The sequence below is a fragment of the Balaenoptera acutorostrata genome, chromosome 8 (genome assembly GCF_949987535.1).
Source record: "Balaenoptera acutorostrata chromosome 8, mBalAcu1.1, whole genome shotgun sequence".
Lineage (NCBI taxonomy): Eukaryota > Metazoa > Chordata > Mammalia > Artiodactyla > Balaenopteridae > Balaenoptera > Balaenoptera acutorostrata.
The window spans coordinates 43,444,354-43,468,504 of record NC_080071.1 but is presented as its reverse complement, the minus strand read 5'-3'; the positions used below and the strand labels follow the sequence as shown (position 1 = coordinate 43,468,504).

The following is a 24,151-nucleotide window of genomic DNA, read 5'->3' as shown; positions in this document are numbered from 1 at the left end:
AAAAAATAAAAAGCCAAACTTGTGGTCTTTTATGTAAAACCTGAATATTTATCTCAGAGAATGGCACCACCAGCTATCTAGCTTTTAAAGAATGAAATCTTGAGACGGTCTTTAAAACCTTCTTTCAACAGCAATCCAGTCCTGTGAATTCTACCTCCTAAATACCTTTCAAGTGCATCCACTTCTTTCCACTTTTACTGCTTTAACCAAATCCCAGCTTTACCATCTGATACCCGGAATTAGCTTCCTGGTTAGTCTTACTCCCCCTCCCTAATCCACGCCCCAAAGCATAGCTAGAGTTATCCTTTAAAAATAACATTCTGAGCAAATTGCTCTCCTGCTTAAAATCTTTCCATTTCTTCCACTGCTCTAAAAGACCAAAATCCTGAAACTGCCCACAAGCCTTTGCTTGATCTGGACTAACCACTCGGTCTCATCTGACACCACCTCACATCCTCTTGTTCACTGCTCCAGCCTCTCAGCCTTCTTCCCATTACTCCAACGTGTCATGCTCTTTCCCACCCCTGGGTCTTTACATGTGTTCTTCCCTCAGTTCTGGAAGATCTTCAACAACCCATTCCCCCATGCTTAGTTAACTCCTACTTATCTTTCAGCACTGATCTCAAACGTCACTCAAAAGTCAGGAAAGTTTTCCCTTATAACTAGACAAGGTTACGATTTGAATTATATACTTCTGTAATTTTAAAATTATTATCTATCCCCCCCTGCTTGTAAGCTTCATGAAGTCAGGTACTTGGAGGTTTTTGTTAAGGTTTTTATTAAATTAAACTTTGTTATCTTGTGATATTTGTAGATTCACAAGAAGTAAAAGATAATGCAGAGAGATGCTATATACCCCTTACCTGGCTTTCCCCAAATGGTACCATCTTGCCAAACTATATAGTACAATGTCACAACCAGGATACTGAATATTGATACATCAAGATACAGGATATTTCTATTTTCACAAGGATCTCTCCTGTTGCCTTTTTATAACCACGCCCACTTCCTCTCTGTTGCAACCACCTTCTTAACCCCTGACAACCACTAATCTGTTCTCCATTTCTATAATTTTGTGATACATATGTAATACAACATATCAGAATGCTGTATTAATGGAATAACACAGTGTTAATATTTGGGGATTGGCTTTTTCACTCAGCATAATTTTCTGGAGATTCATCCAGGCTTTTGCAGGTATCAATAGTTCATTCCTTTTTATTGCTGAGTAATAAATATTCCATGGTATGGATGCACCACAGTTTGGTTAAACATACCTCCATGGAAGAACATCTGGGTTGTTTCCAGTTTGGGATACTACAAATAAAACTGCTATTAATATCGATTCACAGGTTTTTGTATTAATATACATCATCTGTTTCCTGGGGAAAATGCCCAGGATTTCAGTTACTTGGTCATATGGTTGTTGCATGGTTACTTTTTAAAGAAACTGCCAAACTGTTTTCCAGAGTGGCTGTACCATTTTAAAATCCCACCAGCAACACATAAGTGATTCAGTTTCTCCACATCCTTACCAACATTTGGTGTGGTCACAATTTTTCATTTTAACCATTCCAAGGACTTCCCTAGTGGTGCAGTGGTTAGGACTCCACGCTTCCACTGCCAGGGGCACAGGTTCAATCCCTAGTCGGGGAAGTAAGATCCTGCAAGCCGTGCGGTGTTGCAAAAAAAAAAAAGAAAGAAAGAAAGGAAGGAAGGAAAGAAGGAAGGAAGGAAGGAAGAAAATTATTCAGAAATTAAAAAGGGTACTCATGTTTTCTGCTGCGTAGGGTCCTATGTGGATCCTTTTTCACACCTAACATTCCCTGCTGTCACCCTCATGCACTGTCAGACATGGCTACAGATGTACGTTGTGGTTCATTTGCTGGAGCATGAACTGTGATCTGCAGTAGGTACCATTAAGCTGGCACAACATGCATCAATGTTTTTCCCTTCCTTCCCCCCTCCCTCCCTTCCTTCTAACAAGCAATTTTTGAATGCCTGTGATGGGGTACACACTAGTATAGATAAACAACATAGTAAAAATCTCTGCCCTCATGGGGAGCCCAAGTTTTGATGGGAAAAGCAACAAAATAAATAAAATATATAATTTTGGTGATAATTAGGGATATGCAGTAAATAAAACAGGAAAGGTAGATATAAGTGTTAGGGATGGGAGCAATTTGAAATAAGGTGGTCAGGGAAGGCTTTACTAAGATAGTAAATCTCAGTTTAATCTGAGAGTAATTCAGTATCTCTTGACTTAAACTACTTGAATAGTCTATTGAATTTTCACTGCCAATTTATCCACAGTAATGCCAATTACAAGATCTGACTTTAGCTTTTCACTTCTTGAGGTGGCTGGAGGATCAAATCTCCACAGACCTTAAACTAATTCATATTCCAAAATGTATAATTTTGTGTTTTGCCAACAGATTTGTTTAATCCAGGGTTTGACAGCAAATAATTGTTAAGTCTTTTAAAACAAATAACCTCAAAGAATTAAAGATATTAATGGGAGAAATAGTAAATTTATTATTTTTATTAAAGTATATCAATACCTAGAAACAATAAGGGGCACATTATAAATATGGATACAAAACGGTAAGTCAAAGTTTCACTTGAAGTAGAAAAGCTTAACTATAAGCTTTTTTAAAAGTATATCAAAGGAAACGAACCATAAATGTGTTAATCATAAAATGCCATTGTATGTATCACAAGAATATAAAACTTTAAAATCTTCTCGTTTAAATTCTTAAGTAACTACAGGGTGACTAAATATGTTCAGGATGCTTTGGGCAGAAAAAGCAACTAGTTAAAGTCACCTGGCAAAATCAATTAATTCACTGTGCTACATTTGTTTGTTTGTTTTTTTAATGTACTGTGGTTTTGCTTATAAAGGTGCTAATTCATTGAGTTAATTCACTGGATAAGGTTTTAAGACAATACTCTGATTTATACTTGTTACATTCCAGAATCTTTGGAGAAATTACCTTTGAGGGGGACTTCCTAAAATAGGAAAATCTATTTTAAAACAGAGGCCAAAAATCCTTGAAATACTTTTTCCACTCCCTTGAAACAGATGTATATTTGAGATCTGTTTATAATATGTGAGACAGAGAATCATAATGATAAAGTTCCTTTTTATAAATAACTAGGCATGACACAGTGACATATCCATGAGAAGCCCAATAAACATGCTCCATGTATGACCCATCATTGCCTTACATAGTACCCCTAATTTAAAAGACTGAATTACCTTTACTGATTTATTTTGCATACAGCAAACTATTATCATTTAAGAGAAAACAAAATTGATGCTCAAAGCACTTCTGTAGATGATACAGAAGATACATGTTTGCACCGTAACCAGATCACTACAGGAAAAAACTACACAAACTACAGACAAAAATAATAAACTATCCATAAGGAATAAGTTCAATTTAAGGCTTCATATTTACAACATTTAATGGCTGAAAACCAAATAGCAATAACAAAGGAAAATGTATTTAAATAAATGCTTTCATGTGAAGGGAAAGGTTCACCCAGCAAACCCTCAGCAATATTGACCATAAAGACAGTATTATACACCAGTCTCATATTTAAGAGGATTCTGTCTGCCTTGTTAGGCTTCAAACAGCTCACAGAAGGTTGATTACATTTATGCTGCTTCTTAATAGAAGCAAAGTTCATAGCTTTGCATATGATGGCATCTTGTCAGGCTATAAGCAATCCTGAAACATAATTTGCATTTATCACCTCCACTTTTTGCTCCTGGCAGCATTAAGAAAGCCTCCTTTCTCAAATGCACAGATGTGCTCAATGTGCACTTTCCAAATTATGTATAGGAAAATGCTTGCTCTCTATAATGTGCAATTAAGAAGAGCTCAGGACTTGCTTAATAAAAATCTAGAGGGCAATGATATTTTCTAAGCCTTGAAAGTCTACTTGAAAGCTATTAAATAAGTTCTATCTTAATTATTATAATTAATTTTAAGTACATTTTATTTTGAATAATTAAAAGAATATCTTTAAGCAAATTCATAACGTACAGAGTTCAGCCTTGCTAATATGGAGACTTAATAAAAAAAAAAAACTAATCAAAGCCTCTGGCCAGAAATAAAATTGTAAATGATTTTGGGCTTTTTAAAAATGTATGTAAAATTTCTTACAAAACCATAACTGTTCTTTCCTTAAAAATATGTTCCCTAGTAGAATACTGAACTAGAAAACAGACCATTAATCAAATCACATTTTAAAAATGATTTTTTAGTATAAAACACTTTCCCACAGATCCAAGGAGATCAGAAAATTATGACGTCAGACCCAAAAACAGAATGCTAGGGACCCAGAATAAAAAGCATACAATGTAAGAGACCAGATCACCTAATAAAAGAACCATAAGCTCACAATAAAGTAAGAGAGAATAGCTATACAAAAAACTTTAAAAATAAACTCAGGGAATACAGTTAAATTAAAGAATCAAAATGAAAAGTGGGTACATTTTCATAAAAGGACAAAAATTTTGTGAATATCATAACAACTACATAAATATTGTGTAAACCTTCAGATTTTGGTTAACTCTTTTGGGAGGTTTAACGTATTGTTTTTTAATCTTAAATTCTTCACAAAGAAATTTACCTCCCTCTGAAATAGTAAGTCAAGTAGCACTTCAAGTTTTTTCCTTCATGGAAACAGTTGCTGGAATAGAAAACTACCAAAAGTTTTAATCAACTAATTTAATCTTTCATGCTTTAATATAGATTTTAAATTTAAACCTTTTCTTTCTACAGAAATCAATTATTGGTAATACATTGTTATTTTCCCTTAGCAAATCAAAGAAGCATTTAATCACACATTATAATACTAAAGAAAACATGATATAATTTAAAAAATTTGTTTATACCCTAACTTAGGACAATCAATTGACCTCTATTTCCACTTGAAAAAAGCATGAGAAAAGGAAGTTTCTACTAGTTTACTCTCAAAAAGGGGAAAGGTGGCTCTAGAGACCAACTCAGAAATTACAGTTGTCCATCATCAGCTAGAATGTAACTCAGGAACTGTTGTTTCTTCTAATTCCTGTATTTTGTCACACTTATTGCTTTCTTTGCCCTCTTGATATGTACGAAGCTGCTCCACAAAACCAGCATTTGGACATATGGAAGGTCTTGCATTTTTCACCAAAGAAAAAGCACTGGTAAATGAAATTTCTTCAGAATTCATTAGGAAGCCTATTATAATTGCAGCAGCCCTGGAAACTCCTGCATTACAGTGAACAAGAACCACTCCATCCTATAATAAAACCAAACAAAAATCTTCATTATTCATTTAAGAAAGACTATAATATAATCTTATACTACTTAAAATTATAAAATAAAAATATTCACTTTATCAATTTATTTGATTCAATCTATTCAATCATCAAAATACAATTCATTGTAGGGAATGAATGGGAAAAATCAATCAATTAACCAACACCTTCTCTTCCCACCTCCCAGAATTGAAATGCTGTGATGATATATTTGGAATTCTGAAACTACCTTTTATTAAGCTGAAGTAATCTAGTAAAGTACACATAAAAGCCTAGTAACTTAGTAGCCACAAGTCTATAAATAAGAGAAAAATCACAGGAAATATATGTAGAAATATAAATAAAACCATAATCATAAACTAAACAGAAAGCTCGGGACATTCTAGGTACACATAGTGCTCCCATGAAGAAACTAGTATCACTGGCTTAGAAATCTATGTGTAAAATGATCAGTAAAGAAAAAATTTTCTTCCCTTGGATATATTTTGTTCTGGAGGGAAGTGACTTAAAAAATAGTTAAACTTATGAGGTAGTAAAATGATGACAGAAATAGCTCACAACAATGTGAAGTGGAAAAGGTAATTAGACACCAGCATGAGGTCAATAAATGAAAAACGTTTCAGGTAACTTGCAAATGATACTTTACAAGTGAAAAGGGACACAGTGCAAGGCCAGTGCTGATGGGGGTAATATTGCATTAATAATGAATGTGATAGATCTGATGGATCAGCATTGATACAGGTTAGCTTATCTCAGGCCTTTAAAAAGTTAATGATCTAAATGAAACGTAGTGAACAGTGAGCACACCCAACAGAACCAGATATTTTAATTACTTCATTTCTTGATTCTTCTTTTCTTACAACACAGGAAAGATGGGAACAGGGAAAAAACCTTACAACTGAAAATTTTCTGCCCAAAGCACACATTAACAATGCTATGTTTATGGCTTATTGGATTATTTTACTTTTACAAGGCAGTTTTCTTAGATGCATAAATCTATTGCAAAATTCCTTTCCTAGGTCTATTGTAACAAATTTGCAAGTGTAACTCATTTCAAGAAACACAGATGATTCACAAGAAAATTAGTTAATATTTTAAATCCTCATATCAAAAAGACAATTTCAATTGTTTATATATATATTTTTTTCTTTTTTCCTTTTTTAAAAAAAATTTTATTGGAGTATAGTTGCTTTACAGTGTTGTGTTAGTTTCTACTGCACAGCAAAGTGAATCAGCTATATGTATACATATATCCCCTCTTTTTTGGATTTCCTTCACATTTAGGTCACCACAGAGCACTGAGTAGAGTTCCCTGTGCTATACAGTAGGTTCTCATTAGTTATCTATTTTATACATAGTATCAATAGTTTATATATGTCAACACCAATCTCCCAATTCATCCCACCCCCCGCTTCCCCCTTGGTATCCATACGTTTGTTCTCTGCATCTGTCTCTATTTCTGCTTTGTAAATAAGATTGTCTATTTATATTTATATATTTCAGAGTCATTTCCAGATATTAACTTTCTGTACAAGAAAAGCAAAACTCAAACATTCACTCTACATATACAGAATTTTTCTCACTTTGTACAATGGCTTTTTTATGAGACTTAAGACATTTTAAAATCATATTACAGTAACCAATGAAAACTATTAATGAACTTCTTTTAACTCAAAACAAATTAGATATTCCAAAGAAACTTGGAATCATAGGCTTAATAAGAGGTACCCTCATGTCATTTTTAATGTTTCCTGACTGTATACTAGTTATCTCTATTTTATGATCCATACATATACTTTTGAAAATGAAAGTAGCTTTATTTTCAATCTTATACACTGTGCAATCAGTTTTAGCTAATGTTTAATAATGTTAGCATTTTCTTCCCTCTTACATTCTTTATGTAACAGCTACTTTTCTGTTAGTTTCTACAGCCTTTGAATTTACCTATTTACCTTTTATTATTCCTTGGGTATCATATTGCCCTTGAGAGTATTTCCAAACAAATTACTAGCTTCATATCCCCTTTCCAGAACTCAAAGTAGTGACAATTAAATAATTTATAAAGCAATTTTTTCTTTTGCACTTGCTGTTGTCCTCTGCTTGAAAGGCCTTTGCTCCTCTCTTGGTCCAGCTAACTTTGGCTTCTGTTCTAAGAAGGCTGTCTCTCTCTGCATGAGAGGAGGGCAGGAGGAATATCCAAGCCATCTTTGCATGCCTAATACTTAGTACAATTTTGGGCACATAGCAGGTATTCCAAAAATGTTTGCTAAGCAAACAAATTAATTTTGTTCTGCATTTCTGAGAAAACATTCTCTTAAAAAAATCAAATCACCATTTTGCTATGGGCAGATAGGAATTATGTTATAGTATTTCCATTTTATGCAGCTTGCTTTGTTCCCGTGTTGTTATGAATAGCCTTTCAATTAGATTGCCAGCTCCTTAAGGGCAGCAATATACATCCCTTGTATCTTATCAGAGTAAGTAATTCATATTTTTTGACAGATGAACTGAGTCAAGTTCAGGTCTTTTCATATATAGAAAAATATATTAAAATACTAACAGTGGTTATATCTATATGGTGGAAGTGGGTGACCTTAATTTTTACCTATCTATATTTTCCAATTTTTCTACAATGTTATAAATTACATGTTTTTAAAATCACATCTTATAAATAATAAAGTAAACGTGGCATATCAAATACACATTTTCATACTAACAAACAAAACCTTTTACACATAAGAAAAGGGGGTCAAGTAAATATTCCTAAGAGAACTCTTGAGGCTATGGAGGTTACCTTACTACTTCCCTCTCATGTGTATTTCTGTCCCTTTGGGCATAAACCTGACAAATAATGCATTAGGCAGAGATACAGGAAGGACAGAGAAACCAAACAAACAGGGTTTTATAAGTACAGAGAGAAATGAGGAAAGACATGGGAAAATGGAAGACATTCCATCTGGCAGCTGTATGTAAAACGATGAAAACAACAAACTAGGACCTAGAAAGGTAGTTTTGAAATATGCAATTCACTGAGTAATCACATTTAATAATACTTGCATATACAATAGGCAAAATCATGAAGAGATCTCTTCTAGAAAAACATGAATGAAGAAAATTCAAGAATTCTGTTGCTAAAACTAAATATGTATTTATCTAAACAATAAAGAGTTTTCAGGGTAAGGAAATATTGGCTGAGGCTAAGATTTCAGTAAAAAACATAAGGCTTGAGAAATTAGAACCTATTACAGAATTCAAATACATCTTGTAGCAGAAACGTTTTATGCATCTCTTCGGATTCCTTTAATGCCATCATCTCACCCTCACCTTGCTCCACCTCAACTACAACCTCTGTGGCTGACTGCCTATTGTGCCTTGAAGCCTATTAAGTTTTGCTTGCCTAAGAACACCTGGCTCTTCCCCGATGGCAGTCTCTGCATAGACAGGTACACCCTGAGTTCTGCATTCTCTTGCTGCTTCTGAACTTGGATGGCAAGTCACACCACAGGGCACTGGGTTTGGTTTCAAGGTGGCTGCTGAAGGGGTGGGGTGCTACAACCTGGAATTGTGAGGTTGGTTACCTCTCCATAGGTAAACTTTGACCAATGGGAAATAGGAGCTGACAGATGGCCAGGCAGATAAATTCTCTCTCTTCCCTCCCTCCCAAAATCTGTACTGAGGTGCAGTTTCTTTGGACTCCCTGCCTGGGGATGTCTTGGGCACCACCCTACCAAGTACCCAGCTATTTCACTGTCAACTCATTGTGAAGTTGTGCTCAGCAAGGTAAACACATCATCTTACATTGCTTCTCATCCTTACCTGAGTCTCACTGCCTAGGGATTGCACCTCTCAAATGAAGCATCAGCTCTTAATCCTTGGCTCAGGTTCTGTTTTTTGGGAAACCCAAACTAAGGACCATTTTTATTAACTATTACCCATTTCACTTTTTACTTGCAACATGTGCATATCTTCTAATATGAATATGGATGATGTCTACATTTTTCCTTTACCATCTGACGTATATTCTACATTTCCTTAGGAAAGCAGCTAATGCAGAAACACTGTCACTTTTATTTCTAACACTGTTAGCTGGCACACTGGAATGTGACAATCTAGAGTCTGTAAAATTTTTCACAAGAGAACAGACTGGCCAATACTAGGCTCTGAATTAGAAAACCTCCTCCTTTTCTTTCATCCAAATATCTGCTATTAAATAAAGTAGAATAGTGTCACATTTTTCCGGTAATCTAGAGGAAGGTATCGAGAAGAGTGCTGGGCACCTAAGGCACTCAATAAATATTACTAAATGAAAGGAAGGAAGAGAGAGCGGGAAAGAGATAAGGTAGAAGGGAGATCATCAGAATTTAATTAAGCTGGATTCTATTAACTGTCATTAATTGTCGGGTGCTCCAGGACAGTTCACTTTCCTCTGTAAGTGCTTCTACATTCCCATCTATTTATCTCACATAAATTTTGTAAGAATTATATATTGACTAAAAATGATGTCATTTCAAGGTATAATTATTGGTAACAGCCAGCCTAGAAGCCCTGCCTTGGATCAGTACCAAGATTGAAGTACTGTATTTTCTGTTGGTCTTCTAAAGTCAGAGAACCAATGGACAGCTTCTGATCAGCATTTTTATACAATCTCAGGAATATTAATCTTCATAAATACACTAACAGGACTAGAGCAGCCTCTATCCCACAGTCCACCTGATTACCTTGCAAAGTGGTCAGAGGGCAGGTGGTTAGAAACTATCAAAGGAAACCTGAGTATTGGGTTGGCCAAAAAGTTCATTTGGGTTTTTCCATAACATCTTACAAAAAACTGGAAAGAACTTTTGGGCCAAAGCAGTACCTATGTACACAGGAAAATTCAGTAAGCAGAAAATTTTAAATCCGAATATTTCTCAGGAAGGCATAGGAAGATGAGAAATTAAAGTTAAAAGTAAATATCTCACTGAAAAAAGAGCAACTGGAAAACTAATTAGTTGTAGGAGTTAATGAAATATTGTTGAAGGGGAAATTTCATAATGGTTCTCTACATATTCATTACAGAAAGAATAAATATTGGATAATGGACCCATATTTTTAAATATCTGCTTTTGAAGAACCGTGGATCAAAACAAAACTTACCTTCATTTTTGCTTGTTCAATAAATTCAAAACATTCTGGAAAATAAGACAGGATATTGGTCTCAGGTAGATCCAATATAGAAATACTCTTATATACAAAGTCACTGAGGAAAGCATTTTCAACTCCATATGCAACATTGAGAATATGAGTCACCTTAAAGAGAAAAAAAAGGATGATTTTTTAAAAATTCTCATGAATTAGGTTAATTAAACAGAGACTGAGATGTTGAGAGCTGTAACAAGAATAAACAATTTAAGCATGACTCAATAACACTTCCTTCAGGAAGCCTTTTCTGACTGCCTCATCCCTTACCAGAAGTGCTATTTCTATATACCCCCAAAGCACCCTCTACTTGCCTCATTATAGCCCTTACCACTGAGAGACTGTTTATCTCCCTCACTGTACTAGAAACTCCATGAGGGCAGGGACCAGGTTTAGCTTACTCACTATTGTAAGTAAGCATTGTGAGTGAGCAGTGACCTTAGCACAGAAAGTACTTAAAATATTTATTGAATAAATCAATTAATGTCCATATAAAAACTTACATAAGGGAAGTGCATCAGTAGCACACAACTTCCATTTCAATAATTATTTCCCTATTTTCCTCTTGTATTCTTTGTAAGTACAATCGTTCTCAAGTGTTGCCGCACATTAGAACCACCAGTAAGCTTTTTAAAAATATCAATGCCGGGCTTCCCTGGTGGCGCAGTGGTTGAGAATCTGCCTGCTAATGCAGGGGACACGGGTTCGAGCCCTGGTCTGGGAAGATCCCACATGCCACGGAGCAGCTGGGCCCGTGAGCCACAATTGCTGAGCCTGCGCGTCTGGAGCCTGTGCCCCGCGACGGGAGGGGCCGCGATAGAGAAAGGCCCGCGCACCGCGATGAAGAGCGGTCCCCGCACCGCGATGAAGAGTGGCCCCCGCTTGCCGCAACTGGAGAAAGCCCTCGCACGAACCGAAGACCCAACACAGCCAAAAATAAATAAATAAATTAATTAATTAATTAATTAAAAAAAAAAAAAATCAATGCCACAGGGTCTCAAACCCGGAAATTCTGATGAATTAGTCTGGTTGAAAGGTGGGATGGTCATCAAAGATTTTCTTTTAAAAATGGTACACATAAGAAACCTCCTCATCCATCTATGCATTCAGGCTCCTTTCCTGGAGTCCACCAAGCAAATGGAAGGAGCAATGTGGAAAGTCTATTAAGAGAATCCAAAGGCTAAATAGACCAGAAATATGAGTCCCTGTTTCTTATCAGGACATGCTTCTCACTGTACTTATTCTCTCTCTTCGTTTGGATCTTAGGTTTTGCCTGATCTTGGTATTTTCTTGTATCTCATCATATTTTAGAGTACTTGTCCAGCCTGCCTCTCTTGCCCCCACTACCCTCCCAGCTATGACTCGGGCCGTGTCCCACTCCTTCCCTCGGCACAGCTAATTGGTTTCGGGTGGACGCCTGACTTTAAGCTAGACTGAGCAGATTATCTCAAGGAATTTAAAAAATAGGTGTGTGAGACAGCTAGAATGATCCACAAACTCGGGAGATTTAAGAACAGCCGTTTTCTATTAAGTGCTCAGGGAAGCTGAAAGATCTCTGCTCCCAAATGAGAAGAACAACACAGATGTGCAGATAGGGGCCATGTGCCAGCGGGAGAGAGAGGCTGTCCTGGATGGCCTTCTATTCTCTGGCATGGCCACTCTCTTCCCTCGGGTTCCAGAGAGACCCCTAAATCATCATACACATTCTCTTTCCTTGCTCAGGTTTCTGTGGTCCACAATCGAAAGAGTATTGATTAAGACACTCAGGGAACTAGGCCTCATGAAGAGAAGGCCATAGGCTATTTACTAACTTAACAGCCTTGTGGAAAGAAGACAACAGAAAAAACCCTCAAATCTACTCAAGAGAGACTCTTAAATAGAGAGGAGATGGAAGAACCTAGAAAGAAGGGAAGAACAGTTTTAGAAGATACAGTCTGAAATGTCCTTCTGCTTTCCCCAGTGAAGTCCCACCTGACTGTGCCAAGCTACTCTCTCACTCCAAGTGGACTTCTGGTCAGGACTACATGATTCTGCCCTGAATTAATAGATGTGCCAATGTTTTATAATATTGATGTGTTTGCCTTACCTTTAGAACTATATTCTGCATTCCCAAAAGACCAAAAATGAGGTCTGACCACTTACAGAATATATTTGTATCTATATAGCTTCCCTATACATCACAGGATTATGGAGACGACCCAATGAGAATCTTGGGAAAACTTGTTGAAAGGTAAAAGTGCTTTACAAATATTGTGGATCATTAAACTACCCAATGTCTAGGTAGTTTAGCTGCTTGGAAATGCAACTTACATATATATTGATTGAATGATCATGCTTGAAAAGAACTGTACTGAGTCTCAGGTCATGGTGGTGGTGGTGATGGGGACCTAGCCTAAAACCCTTCTAGTAATCAAGCATATTTCCAAAATGCAGTTACAGAGGTCCTAACAATGGTTGACCTTGTGATGTCCTTTATAATAGGGATAATAAGAATAGCCCCTTTATTGTGTACGTAGTATGTGCTAGGCATACAGGTTAACTCACTTAATCCTCACATTTAGGCATTATCAAAAAATTATCTTTTGAACTAATTCAAAAATCACAACATTATAAAAAAAAAAAAGAAACATTAAGAAGTCTTGCTCTCACCCTGTCTCTTTCCACTCCATCATCTCCCACCCATATGGTAACCATCTTTGTTGGTTTCTTGTATATTCTTTTAGAGTATCTTTATGCAAATATTTTATGTACTCCCTTTCTTACACAAAGGCAATACCTTGGGTTTTTTCCCCCTATTTAAAAATGTCCTGGACCTGCCAATGCAGGGGACATGGGTTCAAGCCTTGGTCCGGGAAGATCCCACATGCCTCGGAGCAACTAAGGCCGTGTGCCACAACTACTGAGCCTGCACTCTAGAGCCTGCGAGCCACAACTACTGAGCCCACGTGCCACAACTACTGAAGCCTATGTGCCTAGAGCCCATGCTCCGCAACAAGAGAAGCCACAGCAATGAGAAGCCTGCACACCGCAACGAAGAGTAGCCCCCACTCTCCACAACTAGAGAAAGCCCGCGCACAACAATGAAGGCCCAACACAGCCATAAGTAAATTAATTAATTAATTAATTAATTAATTAATTTTTAAAAAATGTCCTAGAGATCTTTTCATATCAGTATCTAGAGACCCTTTTTTTGTGTTCTTTTAAAAAGCTATATAGTATTCCATCATGTGGGTGGACTATTGGTCATTTAACCAATTCCCTACTGATGGAAAAAACTATTGGTCATTTAACCAATTCCATTTTTAACCAAAAATGGTTAAATTGGTCATTTAACCAATTCCCTACTATTATAAACAGTGCTGCAGTGAACAACTTGGAACATTTTATGTTACACTTAGTTTTCTATCCTTCATGCTTTATTGGGCATACACCAGGCACTCAATGAGTACCTTACTAATAAAACAACTATTATTACCATATCTAAACATTATAATGAAATTCCTATAGAAATTTCTGAAATGATCTGCCACAAGAGAATTTCTATTAGTTACTGCACTCTACTTAAACCCTAAGAAATCCCTTTGAAATGTGTCATGCATTTAAATCAATAATTTGGTTTTGCAGCATCCTTAAGTTTTTGTAGAAACCCTCTATTCAGCTGCTTAGCTTAGTTTTGCTTCTTCCAGGCATCTAACAGGATCTTTTATACAGAGACAGAATGATCTTTTAAACAGCAGCTTGATTCACATCACCAGGATGAAAGTGAATTTGAACTAGTGTATCATAACAGGGGCTACATAATAAAACACTTGCCAATGAAAAAATTTATCAGTTTTTCTAATTTTCATTTTTACCCGGAGAAATATTAATTTATTCATGTGAGCAAGACTCTAAAACATGTTCTACTTATGTTGAAATATTGATCTAAGAGGGCTCCTATCAGGATATACAGTCATTCTCATATCCTTATGCAATTCCAGGCCATTGTCTCTTATTGTCAGGCAGTTATTATTATAATAAAACAAGGGGAGTCCAGTTTAAACACAAATAAGTACACTGATAAGTAAAGATATCAAATTAGTTAATGAATTCGTTAGTATTTATTTCCTTGAAGAAATTAATTGCAAGTGTTTATCACATAAAATTTTCAGCCTCAATTTAATCAAATTTTTTTCTCAGAGCTGTGGGATGAAAGATGAGTAGGACAGGGTCTCTAATCCTCTAGAAGTCTGCTGAATAATAGAGGGGAAAACATGTTCACCGACAGTAATAATAAAAAGTAGAGGTGCTAAGAGCTACAGGAGAAGAACAAAGTGTTATGAGACCAGAAGGGAGGAACACATACTGAATTTGTTCCTTCCAAGAGCCTCCACGTTTGCTGTTCTCTCAGCCTTAAGTGCTCTTTCCCTGATTTAAGCACAGCTGACTCTGTCCTAAGGTCTCAGTTGAAATATAACACCCTCAGAGAGGCCTATCCCCCTGCCACTCCTCTCACTGCCTTGTTTCAATTCTTTCAGAGAATTTATTCTCATCTGAAAATATATTTTAAAATCAAGGACCTTACTTCTTTTTTTTTTTTTTTTTTTTTTTTAAATTGCAAGCCTGGAAAGGCAATGAAAGGATTTTTCTTTTTTTTTTATTTATTTATTTATTTATTTATTTATTTTTGGCTGTGTTGGGTCTTCGGTTCGTGCGAGGGCTTTCTCCAGTTGCGGCAAGCGGGGGCCACTCTTCATCGCGGTGCGGGGACCGCTCTTCATCGCGGTGCGCGGGCCTTTCTCTATCGCGGCCCCTCCCGTTGCGGGGCACAGGCTCCAGACGCGCAGGCTCAGCAATTGTGGCTCACGGGCCCAGCTGCTCCGTGGCATGTGGGATCTTCCCAGACCAGGGCTCGAACCCGTGTCCCCTGCATTAGCAGGCAGATTCTCAACCACTGCGCCACCAGGGAAGCCCAAGGACCTTACTTCTTGTTCATTTCTATGTCTCCTGCAGCTAGAAAGGGGCCTAGCACCCCACTTACATCGTGGGTGAGAGGCAGGGTTGCATTCTTTTGGCTACTCCCTGCCTCTTTCAAATCACTTCTTTTCCACCCTCCAGTAAAAATCCTTGCTCTTTGAGATTCATACAAGCTGATTATTCCATCTTATACCCTGCATTCCTTGGGCACCTGACCCTCAGTTTTCTGAGTCCTACCCCATGTCCTACCATTATCCTGGGTGACATCAATTTCCACTTGGGTTTAACAGGTCCCTGACGACCTCATCGCCAATGACCTTCATCACCACTCTCCTTCACCACCTCTGCAAGACCAATGCCCAGGACTGCTCCAGCTCTGATACATTAACTCAGGTATCCCACTCTTATCTTTCCATCTTCCACTCAGTTATTCCCTCTACACCTCACAAAAACCATCAACTCCTTGATCTTTCTATTTTATCTATCAGCCCCCTCTTGCCTTCACTTCCTTTGTTATTCAGCTTAGAGTCCATGGTCTACCTCCCCTGCACCTGACTGGTAAAAGTCCCCTCTATACCCAGACTGCTAAGCACTGCTGGAAAAAATTCACACAATACTGCAGTTCATGCCACCATTAGTTCATGAGAGCCAACCTCTCCAGAAACTTAGTGATGCTTAGCAACTATATTTCCCTAGTAGGCTCTCTCCCTCATTCCCCATATCAGCTCTTTCAAACTTTCCCTACTCTCCTAATAACTTTCAACCCTACCATCTCTTCCCGACTCCCAGGAGATCACCTCACTTACCATTTTACAGTAAAAAGACAAGTCATCACATAGGAACCCTTACCATCAAATCTTACCATCAAATTTAACAACTTTGCCTACACCTGCATTCACCCTTTCCTTCTACCTTCTTAATACAGAGCATGATGTGCTCCCACATCCTTTATGAGGCTCATTCTGGCACCTGTGTTTGGGGTCACAGTGCCTCCTACTTTCTTGGCCCTCTAGCCACAATTCTTGCTTTCCTGTATTTTCAATTCCTTTCTCTACCATCAGCTTTATACACGCTCAAAACTCTCCCATCTCCCTCTTTTGATCTCATCACCTATGGGTCTTCCTGCTCTCTTCTCCCCTTTTTTGGTGTGATCATTTCCTCCACTTCTCAATCTTTTGAAATCTGGCTTGGGCCTCCAATTCAAATGAAACTGTTCCCACTAAAGTCACTAACAACTTCTTTGTTTTAAAGTCCAACTGTTGTAATTCAGTCCCAACAATACTTAAACTTTCGGCAGCATCTGACACCGCTGACTCTATCCTCCATAGAACTCTCTGCTTTGGCTTCCATGACACCACAATTTTTTTACTTTCCTACAAACTCTTACAGTACCTCTTTTCCCACTGCAGATTCTTCTTCCTTTGACTATTCCCTATAGGTTGGTATTACTCAGGGTTCTGGTGTAGGCCTTCTTCTCTGCTCACCTTGCCCCAGGTGATTTCATCTACTCCAATAATTTAAATCACTACTTACAAGCTGAAGATTCCTGAATCTCTATTTTTACCTCTCTCCTGAACTTCAGACCCCATATACCCACACTGTCTATTGAATAACTTTACTGAGATTATCCACGACATCTGAAATTTAAATTATTCAAAATTGAGCTCATTATTTTTCCTGCAAAACCTGCTCCTCCCTACCTTGTTCCCTATCTCATGGGATGACACCAACCCCACTTAGTAACCCAAGAAAACTGAATATCACCTCTGACTCCTCCTCCTTTCTCAACTTCACCCTCCCTTCTACTCTGTCCTGCAAGTAGTCAATCATTAACTTTTGAGAATTCTACCCTCTTAAAAAACCCTCAAATCCATCCACTTCTCTCTACCCCCACTGAATCCTAATCTAAGCCACCATCATCTTTTTTCCGATTGCTGCAACAGCCTCAAAACTAGTCTTCCCATCTCTAGCTTGAGCAACCCTCCAACCTATTTTCCACACTGCCTCTAACCAGCCATCTTTCTAAAATGCAAATTTGATCCTGTTACTTCCCTCCATAAAGCCTTTCAAAGGCTTTCCACTGTCTTTTGTATCAATTCCAAACAGTTTACTCTGGCTTACATGGACTTTTGTGATCTGACTCACGCTTACTTCTCTGGCACTGTCTCTTGGTACCCTTCTTTCTCACACTCTCTATTCTAGGGTTTCTAAACTTCTTTTCTGTTCCTGAAAGCATCAGCCTTTCTCTTGTCTCTGGGCCTTCACAGAGCCATTTCTTCTATCTGAACACTTTTCTATCTGCTCCCTCCTCACCCCCTTCAGAGCAAAACTTCAATATTATTTCCTCCAAGAAGACTTCCCTGACCTTACTATCCCCAACCCAAACCAAACAAACATGGGTTAAGGGCATCATCTCCTATGCTCTCCAACAGCACCTGCACATCCCCATCAACACATACAACACACTGTACTGTAGCTGCTTATTTGTCTTTCTTCCCGCTCTGCCCCTCAAATCGTAAACTTCATGTGAACAAGAGCCTTTTGCATTCCTCAAACCATAGCAATTCCATGACCCTGAAATTGTGCTTAACAAAATAGCAGATGGTTGAATTTTTTTTTCAGTAAGTATTGAAATAAGTAATAAATCACATCAGTTGTGTGGGGGAAGGTGGGAAGAGATAGCATTGGGGAAGAAGTGGTATGTGAGTTGGGACTCAAGCCATGGGTAGATCTTGGACAAGAAGAGAAGAGGGAAAGGTCTATTCCACACAGAGGAACTACATAAGCAGAGGCAGGAAGAAGTGCCTCCAAAGTCAGGTTCATGAGGATACGTAAAGGGAGACTGAGAGAAAATAAAACTGGAAAGATGGATTACAAATTCACATATTTGAATTAAGTGCAATAATTTTTGTAACTTTATTAAAATGATAGCCAAATCTCACCAATCCAACTCTGAAATGGACCTATGCAGTTTTTCCTAAATAAATGTAACAATTAAAATACTTCCTATACACAGTGCCAGACCTGAAGCATTTCTTTTTACCTTGTGCTTTTTCAGTGTATCCAGATCATGAGCAGCATCTTGTGACCCTATAAGAAATAAATCACATCACCTTGAACATGAAAATAATCATCCTGACTTTTAATCTAATTTTTGCAACAACTCTGTTAGCTATTCATTTATTTTAAGAAATGCAACTTGGGAGGACCTCAGTCCAACTTTCTGAAAGATAATTCAGGAATGTTCATCAAAAAATATTCATCTTGTATATACTCTTAGACTCTGAAATCCCACTTCTAGGAATTCTTCCTAAAAGTCCTGGATATTGCAAAGATTAGCTATCAGGATGTTCTTCACAGTGTTGTAATACAAAATAAACTCCACAAAAACAAAACAAACAAAAACACCAACCAAACCCAATGATGGGGGTTGGGTTATATTAAAGATAGTACAATTATGTAGTGAAAATATATACAGCCCTTTGAAATGAGAAATGTAGAAAAATATTTATGACATGGAAATATATTCTCAATATATTATGTGATAAAAGCAGGTTACAAAACATCAACCATTTTTGTAAAAACAAAAACTATGTATATGCTTCAAAATGGACAGGAAATATACAGAATAAAATGTTAACAGTAGGATTATAAGTGATTTTTTTCTTTATGCTCATGTGTACTTTTTACAATAAATATCTATTTCTTTTGTAACTTAAAAAAGGATATTTTAAAAAAGACACCCACAAAATGATTTAGTGCCAGCTGGTCTGGGAACACCCAGTAGCTTAGAGCAAACACTGCTGGTCTATAGAATTCCACCCATGTTCTGTGTACCACTAGGGCTGTATCCTTTTCCAGTTTCTTCCAGTCAAAGCTGGCTTTCTAGATCTCTCACACTTGGAAAATGACTCTAGGTAATAAGCAAGGTTATACATGAGAACAACTAGTTAAAATAAGTGAGTGACACACTGAAAAAATAGGGCATTTATTATATTAAGATTTCAAGTATTTTACTTTCCTGAATTAGGTTCCATTTCTATAAACAACATTTTTCTCACCTTATCCACCTGGGAAATCTGCCAGCTTCTATTATGTGATTTTAGGTAGCTGCAAGGCCAGCAAGTATGCTGGTTGGCCAATATTCTCTTGGTAATACGAAGCTCACAGTCTCCTTACTGAGTCTACATTCAACTTTATTTAAAAGTTAGCCTATCAAAATATTAACATTTGTTAAAGCTGGATGGTGGATATGTAATTGTCTGTTATAGTATAGTCTGTAATTTTTTACACATTTGAAATACTTCATAATTTAAAAATAATTTCTCAGTTTTCTATAGGAAGAAAACAGTTTTCATCTCCAGGGGGAGAAATGGGTTCAAATAAGTTAACTGAAATTTGGTGGTTTAATATGCATGTTATCTTTTAAATAATAATTCTACACTACCTATTTCTTAAAATAGCAAAAAAAAAATGCATGAATGAAATTCTTTCTTTTTTTTACCCAAAACTGTCATTATTATATTTATCAAACCTGTATACTTTCATTATTTCCATTAAATACACACACACACCAAACAGAACAGGTCGGTTATATTCCAGAGTTGGCTGCTATATTTTGAAAATGACTTCCAGAATATGAATACATTGATACAAATGTAGTGTTCTTGAGACCAAAAATCAACTTGTATCACTGCCTTTTCAAACAATAGGAAAATTACATGAGTGTTAATAGTGTGGGGGAATAATTTTAGTCAGCACAAATGGACTTCAGGTAATTGGCTTGTATGTTTCATCTAATACTTGGTAGTATTCAGTTCACATTAATTCTCTCTAAATTCTAGATATAAACATCAGCTTTTCTCCAATTTTAAATGATTGCTTTGTCTTGCAGTCTTGCGTTAAAATTTTGTTGGAAAAACACTTATCATTAAAAGAAATAAACACTATAAATCATTATAACAATGTGTTATTTAAACCTTTGTTTTGAAAAAGTAGAATGTTATTCTTTTATAAACTATCTTAATCGAGATTTTAAAACAAATATCAATTTTAATAATTTTATGATTTTAACAGTGGCAACATGAATCTATAATTGTGTTAAACTTAATAGAACTGAATAGCAAATCAATTTTAACAGTATGGCAATTTTTTAAATAACAGAAAAAGAAGTTGATGAATAGGACTACAACTAAAGAAAGAAGTCTAATAATAATAATAATAACTTACAGTTATATTTTACATTGACACTTACAAACCACTAATATTCATGACCTTGGCCCAAGAATTATTAAGGAAATATTACAGATGAAGTAACTGATTTAGAAAGTATATTACGTGCTACTGGAGTTGGGACTTCTAACAAGTTCAGTGTGTTGCAATCGTAATATATGTATCATAAAAAATAGGCTACGTAAGATCTCCAGAATCCTGTTTCTATTTTTAAGAGATCTTTTTTTATGAAAATACTAAATACTGCATAAATTCTGGTGCAGCATGTCTTGATTTACAAATCTCTATTTTCAGCATCAAAAAATTAAACAAAAAAATTATTACTGAAATAAGCCAAAAAGATATTATTACATTACTGAAAAGGGAAATAAATAATATTCCAAAGAGAAATGTTTTGAGAAAATTTGTAGGAGTGAACATTCATAAATGGATAGAAATAGGAGCATAAATTCCTATAAGGATAAGGTAAAATAACATTTGTGAAAGAATTTTACAAAATAAAGAGCTTTACAAATTTAATGTATTATTTGCCTCCTAAAAATACTGGGCTTCCAGGATATCAGAAATCCTCTACAACCTTATAAAGGATCCCAAGATTTTCACCTAGAATTGAAGCAAAGATCTCAAAATATCACCAGTTGGGACTTCTTAACAGGATGGATATAACAAGAAATAATTGTACCTTTTTAACTACCCAAGAGAAATGGAATTTTTCACTTTTACAGATCAAGTTGGATATAAATGAAAAGTCCTAGTGATTTTTGTTGTAAAAATATAATTTGAAAAACCTAGGACAAAAATATTCACTGACTAAGATCTTTTATCAACTTGTTAGGTAGTTCAAGAGCCTATGTAAGATTTTTGAAATGCAGAAACTTGGGTGAATTTATGAGCTAACTAAAAAAGACAGATTATATTTTGACAGCTTTCTATTTTCTTTATTTCCCACCCACAAAATTTAATTTCATGTAGTGCTAGGTGGGAGCTGTGTTGCTTTGAATAGATGAAGAAAGCTCTTTGAAGCAACCTAGAAACAACCCTTGCATCATTCACGTGGAAGAACTTTAGATGTAACCATCCATAGGTCCCTTGGAATAAGTCGCTTGTAACTAGGCAGAAGAAGGTCTAGCTACCTCTCAGAAGAAAGGAGGTTGTACCTGATGAAATTATCCCATTTCCTGGTCCAAAGAGGCGACCATATAAGGACTAGTTTCAGAAGTCCCTCCCAGCACTCGCTCAAGATCCTGGAAGGGTTCCAATGCCAATCTGAGAACACTACCTTGATCAGCTCACTTTGCATAAGTCTAGATAAAAAAATAAGCGAAGTTCATGAAAACTCTGAAAGGGTGAATGATATTTTTAAATTCTACCATAATTATTTTAAGCCATTATTACTACAATGGAAGCCAAATAACCAAAACATGTGCCTTGATATATTTCCTCTCCTAGAAATGGTGTGCAAATCCTGGGTGCACCTTCCAGACTAGCTAAATGACCTACTTCATTTTTCACGGGGCTGCAGAAACTGATTGGATATATTTATTTGGTGAAAAGACAGGTCATGTAACAATTCATATAATACATAATACAATAACAACTCATACGTATACTGCAATTGATATGTTTCAAAAACCTTTTCCAACTTCAGGACAACCCTATAAGATAAGCACATACTGTTACTTCAGCTTTACAGATGGTTTTTTTGGAGGACCAAAGAGAATAAATGACTTTCACTAGCTCATCTAGTTATACGTAGAGCATGGCTACAAGCCTGGACTCTCTGAGTCAGTCTATGTAACAATGGAGAGCAGGAGTGTATCAGACTTGAGCTTGTGCAAGTTACTTAACCAATCTTAAGTCCAGTTCCCATCTGTAAAATGGAGCTGATGATCCCTGCTTCACAGAGTTTTTAAAAGGAGTGAGATGCTATGCGCACTCCACATAATACCTGGCCATTTCTGACACCCAATTCAGTGCTCTTTTTACTCAAGAGGGGCTTGGCTGTATAAATACTAACAATTCATTGATTTTTCCAAGTCTTAATTTCTCTATTCACAAATGAAAAATAATTCAAACCTACTTAAAACATTGTTGACTATATCAGTATCATATTCTTGCCAAGCTAACAAGTTTGTACTTCTATAACTGTGCTTCATTTGTTATTTGTGGATTACGCTTTGTATAGAGAATCTGTATTTTCCATAATACAGAAATCATAAACCATCAGATTCATAGCTATAAAACATCAGTCCACCTTCTCCTTAACACTCCAAGAACAGACACCATGAACAGATGTGGTCACAGGAGGCATGCACTCCATATGGTTTGCAACCCCAGAGCAGGCAAAAAAAGCACTTGTCTTTTGAAGTATTAACTTTTCTATAACTTCAACCCTTGTCACTTGTACTTTTGCCTAATAAAAGCATTCTTTTTACTTCGATAATCTTTAAGGCTATATCCTTTTATTATCCAAGAAAATACAACATCAATGTGTTATCCTCCAGAGAAGTTAGGAAAACAGAAAGAAAGCTTTTAGAAAGTTCAAATACCAGGTGCTATGTGTTATTAGTATCTATGCCTCTTATGTATATAGTGGGGCAGAAACATCCCTGACTAGCTGGTGTAGCTAGCTAGTGCAAGTTCCATATCCAAAAAAGGAAACATTTCAATTTTCCAGCAGTTTAGCTGATAGTACAGACTATTATTATTAGGGAGGAAAACGTTAACTAATATAGTTAAATGAACTCAATAACTTAGTGGCAAATCAATATACTCACCCAGGAGCAACCATGGCTTAATAACACCAACTTGCAGGTCCAAGCTAAGGTCCTGCACATAACCACAACCTTCCCCAGGGCTCGGCTCTACTTCCTCCACAACATGAATTCTGGCATCTTTCCATGTTTCTATAATCTTCTTTCCAGTTAGCGTTGTCACCCTGGTACATTGCTTCCTGAGATTATTCCGGGAGAATGCCTTAATTTCCTGGTTAAGGGAGTGCATTACATGAGCAGTGGCTAAGAACAAACACAAGCAAATCCAGCCAGCACGGTGAAGGACCGAACTGCTAGTCCCTTAATGTTCAAGTAACAAACGCAGCCTCAGTGGTTCACTGTCCTGCAGGTAACTGTATCAGTCACACGCTGGGAGTCACGATGTTCCAGCTCGGTTTTCCCAGCGCCGCAATGTAAAGGGAACTCTGATTGGCCACTGAGAAACGGGCGCCGATTGGATGCTGTTTCTCCTTCCGGTTGGCCGAAAATTAATTACCCCTCAAAGAGTTTTCTTACTGTTGCTATTTAAAGCTAACTTTATTATTCACACCCAATGATAAAATATAAGACTTAATGGGAGAGAAGGCTGATATTTCCTCGCTACTTAAAAGCAGTGGTTTTCTGGATATGTTCGATCGGTGTTGCTTGTGGTGACCTGGGTATCCCTCCCGCTCTGGTACAGCTGCGGAGTCACAGTGCA

The 24,151-nt window shown here is 36.7% G+C and overlaps 1 protein-coding gene across 1 annotated transcript; it reads right to left on the bottom strand.

The window, feature by feature from the left end:
• Nucleotides 1–2,571: 2,571 nt before the first annotated feature.
• Nucleotides 2,572–23,847, bottom strand: DUSP19 (dual specificity phosphatase 19). Its single transcript, XM_007190371.2, has 4 exons — nt 23,455–23,847; nt 18,489–18,535; nt 10,448–10,600; nt 2,572–5,295 (listed from the first exon to the last, which is right to left on the bottom strand). The coding sequence occupies exons 1-4, from the start codon at nt 23,678–23,680 to the stop codon at nt 5,041–5,043; spliced, it is 681 nt and encodes a 226-aa protein (XP_007190433.2). The 5' UTR covers nt 23,681–23,847; the 3' UTR covers nt 2,572–5,040.
• Nucleotides 23,848–24,151: the final 304 nt, after the last annotated feature.

Coding starts and splice junctions, on each gene's coding strand:
- DUSP19 (XM_007190371.2), bottom strand. CDS start 23,680: ATGCACTCCCTTAACCAGGAAATTAAGGCATTCTCCCGGAATAATCTC. Junction 10,601..18,488: donor ATACACTGAAAAAGCACAAG/GTAAAAAGAAAT, acceptor TTTCTCTTTAAG/GTGACTCATATTCTCAATGT. Junction 5,296..10,447: donor TTGAACAAGCAAAAATGAAG/GTAAGTTTTGTT, acceptor GTTTTATTATAG/GATGGAGTGGTTCTTGTTCA.